Source organism: Perognathus longimembris, chromosome 17, assembly GCF_023159225.1.
Source record: "Perognathus longimembris pacificus isolate PPM17 chromosome 17, ASM2315922v1, whole genome shotgun sequence".
NCBI classification, from domain to species: domain Eukaryota; kingdom Metazoa; phylum Chordata; class Mammalia; order Rodentia; family Heteromyidae; genus Perognathus; species Perognathus longimembris.
The window spans coordinates 14,651,672-14,659,403 of NC_063177.1; the positions used below are offsets into that span (position 1 = coordinate 14,651,672).

A 7,732-nucleotide genomic window follows, 5' to 3' on the forward strand; every position below is an offset into this window, starting at 1 on the left:
CATGATTAAAACACACACACACACACACACACACACACACGCACACGCACACGCACACGCACACACACACAAAAAAACATGTAAGGGTAAGGGCAGGAGCTGAATATTGTGGCTCACACCTATGTGAGTTACATAGCAAGACTGTCTCCAAAAAGAGAGCAGGGCAGAGCTGGAGTATAGTCAGTGGCAGAGCACTTGCCTAGCATGTATGAGGTCTGGTTTGATCCCTTGCTCTACAAAAGAGAAAAGCGTAAGGACACTTCCACAGTTTTATGCTGAGTGGTACAACCAGAAAAGGGCTAGATTATGTATGGGGCCATGTATGGAAAACACCTAGTACAGGCAGATTTCATAGAGAGAAGGCAGATTGTTGATTTCCAGGGGCTAGGTGGACAAATGAATGGGGAGTAAATACAAAGGATTTAAGGTTTCCTTTTAGGATGACACAAATTGTTCACCTTATAGTGGTTAATTAAGCTGGCATAGTGGTGTGTTCCCACAATCCCACACTTCTGTGGTCTGAGCTACACAATCTGAGTGTGCCTGGCAAAATTGAGACCCTATCCAGAAGCCTTTAGTTCAAATCCTAGTGCCACCGATAATAAAACATATACCCAAGTTTACTTATGTTGTGTACTCTGTGCTTTTCCTGGTTATATCCAATGACTAAATTCACATGGTGCTCAGGTCTGGAATTCTTTCTTGGTTTCTTTCTTTGTAGATAGAAGATGGTGAAATTTTTGCAAGTATTAATCAGAAGGACGGTATGGTCAGTTTTCATGATAATCCAGAAAAATATAATAACCCAGCTATGCTTCATAACATCGATCAGGAGGTAAATGTGTTGCCAGATTTGGGCATTTTTGACTGATGGGTTAGTTGCTGTACTAGAAATGTTTTCTCCAGCATAATTTTAGTTTAAGACAGTTCCCAATTTATGAACCCTATTTAGAAAGTTTAAAATGGGCTGCTTCAAACACTTCTGGATTATATGGTTACACTAAATGGTAGGTTAGATTTCTTAACAGGCTCACCGATGCCTACTTCTAATTCTAGAGACACTTGAAGGCTCTGGTACAATTTTATCTGTACCCAGCTGCCACAGTGTGGCCTTATGTCCGTGGATGTCTAGGTAGGGATGTCAGGAAGCATCTCTTCTGTGTCAGGAGTAGGGGCAGGGGCAGCTGGAGGAGGAGGACACCCGAGTGCCCTGTTAGTAGCAGCATAGGCCACCCCTGCCACCCATAGTGCTGCTCTGTTTTTTTTTTGTTTTGTTTTTGTTTTTGTTTTTTTTTTGCCAGTCCTGGGCCTTGGACTCAGGGCCTGAGCACTGTCCCTGGCTTCTTTTTGCTCAAGGCTAGCACTCTGCCACTTGAGCCACAGTGCCACTTCTGGCCGTTTTCTATATATGTGGTGCTGGGGAATCGAACCCAGGGCTTCACGTATACAAGGCAAGCACTCTTGCCACTAGGCCATATCCCCAGCCCCATAGTGCTGCTCTGTATTCTGGGAATTTAGGATTCTTAACTCTGAGTAAAGAAATTATTGAACTTATGTCACATTCAGAAATTTAAAAGCAACACACACATTTCCTTTCTTGCAATTAAACAAAAACTAGAAACTAGAAATTGTTTTGGTAATTCATGAATGGAAAATGTCGCCTGAAATGATATGTAGTCTTTACACTTAGCTTAAATATGCTTCAGTTTCCCTGGAAAAGATGTTGATGTATTTGACAATGGGGGCTGCTCTGACTGCTGGGGTGTTAGACAGTAACTAGCACTACTTAAGTAACACTGAATCTACAGTGTTCTGACTCCAAAACCTGATAGTGTTGAGGTACCAGATTAGGAATTGTGAATCTCTGGCATGTCTAAGAACAGTTAAGATCCCAGGGGATGTGACTGACCCATGCCTCTTTGCTAACCATGGGTTATATCATGCAGATGCTAAAGTGCATAGAGCTGGATGAGCGACTGAAGGCCATGGACCAGGAAATCACAGTGAACCCCCAGTTCGTGCAAAAGGTGATTGGGGTTCCCTTCATGAGATAAGTGGTCAGGTGGAAAAGGAGGGTGGTTGCCTCCTTCCTCTAACCTCAGCCACAGGAACTTAGTTTTAGGTTATTAAATATTCAGTTGTTTGTGAAAAGTATGATTATAGCTGGGTGCTGGTGGCTCATGCTTGTAATCCTATCTACTCTGGAGGCTGAGATCTGAGGATTACAGTTTGAAGCCAGCCTAAGAAGACAAATCCAAGAGACTTTTATCTCTAGTTAACCAGCAAAAAGCCAGAAGTGGAAATATGGGCTCAAGTAGTAGAGTGCCAGCCTTGAGCATAAAAGGTGAGAGTACAAGACCCTGAGTAGTGGCATCAAAAGAGAGCAAGAAAGAGAACTTGTTAACATTAGATGTATGCTTAGGAATGTGCAAGGAGGTCCCAAGTTGGTCCCAGGTTGTCTCTGTTATTCCCAGGGTGCCGTCCTGCGGGAAAAATGGGGAATAGATAACTAATGTGCAATCATAAACACTCTTTGCTTTTCCCCTTCACAGAGTATGGGCTCGCAAGAAGATGATTCAGGAAACAAGCCCTCCAGTTACTCCTGAAACTAACACCCATCCTGAGCTGCACAGGCGAATGTCACCTTGGTGGCCGAGAGCGTGCGGAGGGCAGCAGGGAGCACCAGGCCTGTTCCACCTGGACATTCACTTTTGTTTTGACATCTTCACTCCTATGTGCTTTCAGAAAACCATTCTCTCTGCAAAGAAAGGAAAAAAGTTCAAACTAGAGTCTGTTGTGGATTTATTTATCCTCAGATTATTGTTATTATTGCATTAAATTTACCATTTTGTTTTAATTCCTTGAACATTGATGTGTCTTCTGTATCACTTTTTTCTTGTATGTGAAGCTTTAGGACTTTTTTGAAGATTTGAATCTAAAAGTTGATATCAGTCTAAAAAAAAATCCTAAGAGAATCTATAGGGTAAAAGCCAGGTTTTTGTTTTCTGTTGTTGTTATTTGTTTTTGTTTTTAGCCAGTCATGGCACTTGAACTTTGGGCCTAGGCACACTGTCCCTGACCTCCTTTTGCTCAAGACTAGTGCTCGACCACTTGAGCCACACTGCGTATTCTGGCTTTTTCTATGATTAATTGGAGATAAGAGGACTTTCCTGCCTGGGCTTGCTTTGAACTGTGACCCTCAGATCTCAGCCTCCTGAGTAGCTAGGATTATAAGTATGAGCCACCATTGCCTGGCTTAAAAGCCATGTTTTAAAAGTTAGAGTTAATGTGCGTTTTAGTGACCATCTGAATTTAGGATTGTGAGTGCTTAAGAAGCATTTTTGCCCTTTCGTGAGTTCTTGAGAATTCTTTCCTTCTCTTCTTAGAGTTTTATGAAACAAGTAGCATGCTTTTCTCTTTTTCTTCTTGAAGCACTTCTGGTAAGCTACACAGTTGTATTTGAATTCTGTTCAGGGCCCCCGCCTTGGGTCTTTGGGCCAGGATTCAGTGTGGAGTGTTTACCAAGTGTGGTCAGAATAAAGCACAACAAATATCTCCCAAAACATGAGGTATTAATTACACAGGAAGGGACTTTATTGTTGCATTTCCACAAATTTGCAATATGTTCCAATCAATCTGACTCCCTGTATCACTTCTTTTTTAAATTTGGTTTAAAAAAATTTTTTTGAACAGGCTAGGGGTATAGCTTAGTGCTAGGGAGCTTACCTAGTATGCATGAATAAGAAATGTTTATCTTAATTTTTTCTCATTAAGATCAGTCACTTTTTCAGATGTGTTATACATTGCATTATTGTTTATTTTATTGTTTATTATAAATTGCATTGTTTATTTTAATTTTTTATTTATTGCTGGTCCTGGGGTTTGAACTCAAAGACTAATCACTGTCCCTGAGCTTATTTTGCTCAAGGCTAGCACTCTACCACTTGAGCCACGGTGCTACTTCTGGCTTTTTCTGAGTAGTTTATTGGAGAGGGATAATGAGTCTCACAAACTTTTCTGCCTGGGCTGTCTTCGAATCACAATCCTTAGATCTCAGCTTCTTCAGTATCTAGGATTACAGGAGAGAGCTTCCAGTGACTGGCTGCATTTTTGCAAGTATATTTATTTTTGGTTCTGAGGCTAGCTAGAATCCAGCTTCTGCAAGTTAAACAAATGGTCTATCACCAGCCATAATCAGTCCATCTTTTCTTTTATTATTTTTTTTCAGTAGTGGACTCGGGCCTGGAGGCTGTCCTGAGCTCATTCGCTCCTAGCTAGCACTGAGCCACAGCTACACTCCTGGCTTTTGGGGGGAGGTGGGAAGTGAGGGGGGTAGTTAATTGAAGATAGATAGGAGTCTCATAAACTTTCTGCCTTGGGCTGGCTTCACACCGAGATCCTTAGTTTCCAGAGTAGCTAGGATTACAGATGTGAGCCACCAGCGCCTGGCTTTTCATCATTTTAAAAAGAAAAATCTTAAATCTCCTGAGCTAAGTAGAGGCCACATTTTGATTCTGTGGCTGCGTTGTGTGCTGTAACTGCTCTGTGTTGCAGTCAGTGAGTGGCAAATAGAACTTTATTTGTAGAGAAGTATACAACCATTGGAAATGACCTCAAAGCCAGTAGTATATTGAGCTTCCATTTAAACTCAAATTCTTTGAATTTTATGCTTACAAGTGGCATCATTTATGCTCTCTTCTGCCTGTATTTAGGAAACAGGAAATATATAAATGGAATTTTGTTTATGAAGTCAGTTAAGAACTGTTTGCTGGGGCTGGGGATATGGCCTAGTGGCAAGAGTGCTTGCCTCATATACATGAAGCCCTGGGTTCAATTCCCCAGCACCACATATACAGAAAATGGACAGAAGGGGCACTGTGGCTCAAGTGGCAGAGTGCTAGCCTTGAGCAAAAAGAACTCAGGGACAGTGCTCAGGCCCAGAGTCCAAGGCCCAGGACTGGCAACAAAAAACAAAGCAAATAAAGAAGAACTGTTTGCTTGTTTTGGGTAGTATTTGGGTTTGAACTTAGGGCTTTATGCTTGCTAAGCAGGCTTTTTCCATTTGAACTACAAACCTAGCCCCTTTTTGCTTTTGTTCTTGAGTTGAGAGTCTCACTTTTTGCTTATCTAGCCTCAACTGGGAATCATTCTAGCTATACTTCCATGTAGCTGGGATACCAGGTATGCACAACTATGCCTAGCATTTTTCAGCCTTGAGATGTGGGGGTCTTGTGACCTTTTTGCCTGGACTGGGCTTGAATTTGAATCCTCTCCATCTTCCCTCTACTTACAAGGAGGGTTACAGGTGTGAGCCATTTGCCTAGCTGCATAGGCATTACTTTTAGATATTTTGAGGTACTAGGGTTTGAACTCCGAACTCCGGCCTCATACTTGATAGGCAGGCACTGCCTGAGCTATGTTCCTAGATAGCTTTGTGCTTTAGTTTTTTTAAACAGATTCTCACATTGATACCCTGGGCCAGCCGGGACCTTGATCTGGCTATTTAAGCTTCTCATAGCTAGGATAATAGGCCACACACAACACAGACCAGTTTTTATTGGTTGAGATGGGGTTCTCAAGAAATTTTCCGCAGAGATAGTCTCAAACCATAGCCCTAATCTCCATCTCCCAGGTAGCCAGGATAACAGTAGCGAATTACCTTACTAAGTTATATAGGGCTTTTTTTTAATTTAAAAATTTTTATTTGGGCTGGGGATATGGCCTAGTGGCAAGAGTGCCTGCCTCGGATACACGAGGCCCTAGGTTCGATTCCCCAGCACCACATATACAGAAAACCGCCAGAAGCGGTGCTGTGGCTCAAGCAGCAGAGTGCTAGCCTTGAGCGAGAAGAAGCCAGGGACAGTGCTCAGGCCCTGAGTCCAAGGCCCAGGACTGGCCAAAAAAAAAAAAAAAAAATTATTTTCAAAATGATGTACAAAGAGCTTATAGTTTCATATGTTAGGCATTGGATACATTTCTTTTACTGTTTGTTACCTCCTCCCTCATTTCCCCCTCCCCCCTTCTAGCATAAGGCTTTTTATACCAGGGATTGAATTCTGGGCTTCCTTTGCTCTCTTGTTTGGCTTTTGCACTTATGACTAGCATTCTACTACTTGAGTCACACCTTTACTTCTTCCACTTCTGGTTTTTTGTTTTGTTTTTTTGCCAGTCCTGGGGCTTGAACTCAGGGCCTGAGCACTGTCCCTGGCTTCTTTTTGCTCAAGGCTAGCACTCTGTCACTTGAGCCACAGAGCCACTTTTGGCTTTTCTATAGATGTGGTGCTGAGGAATCAAACCCAGGGCTTCATGTATATGAGGCGGGCACTTTACTACTAGGCCATATTCCCAACCCCCCTCCACTTCTGTTTTTTGTTGTTGTTTTGGAAATGAGACTCTTCATTTGTCTGCTTGGGTTGTTTTGAACTTCAGTCCTCAAATCTCAGCCTCCTGAGTAGCTAGGATTACAGGTGTGAGTCCATGAGTGCTGGGACTGGGGTAGAATCTTGACTATTAAAAAAAATAGTGATTCTATTATAGTAACTTTTAAGATATAACTAAAAATATTAGATTTAGTTCTTTAAAAACCAAACATTCCTGGGGCTGGGAATATGGACTAGTGGCCAGAAGTGGTGCTGTGGCTCAAGTGGCAGAGTGCTAGCCTTGAGCAAAAAGAAGCCAGGGACAGTGCTCAGGCCTGAGTCCAAGCCCCAGGACTGGCCAAAAAAAGAAAAAGAAAAAAACAAAAATTATGAAACTGAGGACTTCCAGTCAGTGAAATGATGTGGCCTAAAGAGAAAGTCCCAGGTACCCTTTTGCTGCATGAGAGGGTGAGAGTGTGGTGGTAAGGGTATTTTGAAAGCTTCTAAGAAATCTCACTGTGAGACTTCACTTACTTGGTTCTGGTAGCCTGAAAATACTCCATCAATCTGGATGTTCAGCCATAATTTTAACCTTCTTAGTTCAGGGCTTGTAAGAAGGCAGAAAAACATCAAGAAGTCTCAGTTGTGGTCCAGACTGTTTTAGTGGTGACAAAAAAAGTTCTGGGCAGTAGTATAGCTAATGCTTCTAATAATTTTTCATACAATTCTCACTGTAGGAGAGATCTTTGAAATTAACATTTCATTTGGTTGTGAATTGTAGACCATTACTTCCAACTTTACTTTCTTAACATTTTCACTGAATTTAATGGCCTTTCTGCAAATAACGAAGGTTATTTTTCCTCCTGACTTCTAAGATACTCCTTTTGTTGAATGCTCTATAAATTGTATACTCAGGACAACCCAGCTTCATTAATACTTTAAAATGCTTGGTAAGATTCTCCGTGGCAATGATTTGGCAAGTTGTTCATTTTTAACAGATCTATATAGGTTTAGTTGAGAACGCACTTCTAAAAGAAGTAGGCGGCTGAGCCAGTGCTGAGGAAGATAATACTGGCATAAACCAAAGCCCAGTGCTGCTGAGTACACACTGGTATTGAAAATACCAGTGATCTAGTGGCTTTCTTCCAATAGGACCTCATGAGCCTATCAACATGGAGATAAGGATAATCTTGAGTAAGATGGTGGCTTCTACCAACAATATGAGAAAAGAAACTTCTGGTATAAAGTTACTTTTTGCTGAAATCATCAGTAACAACTACTAACTGCAAGAACACTCAGGGCTGGAGGACAGAACTCAGTGATAACTTGCCTAGCACGGGAGAACCTGGGGTTTGATTTTGAGTGCAAAAGAA

The 7,732-nt window shown here is 41.8% G+C and overlaps 1 protein-coding gene across 3 annotated transcripts in view; it reads left to right on the forward strand.

Annotated features, from left to right (window-relative positions):
- Cops3 (COP9 signalosome subunit 3) overlaps window positions 1–2,857 on the forward strand; it is a 30,050-nt gene extending 27,193 nt beyond the window's left edge. For all 3 annotated transcript variants that reach the window (XM_048364938.1, XM_048364939.1, XM_048364941.1), the window contains 3 exons: window positions 722–835; window positions 1,947–2,027; window positions 2,553–2,857. In XM_048364938.1, coding sequence (XP_048220895.1) covers window positions 722–835; window positions 1,947–2,027; window positions 2,553–2,606 — 249 coding nt within the window. In that variant the 3' untranslated portion in view covers window positions 2,607–2,857. The remainder of the gene's footprint in view (window positions 1–721; window positions 836–1,946; window positions 2,028–2,552) is intronic.
- Window positions 2,858–7,732: the final 4,875 nt, after the last annotated feature.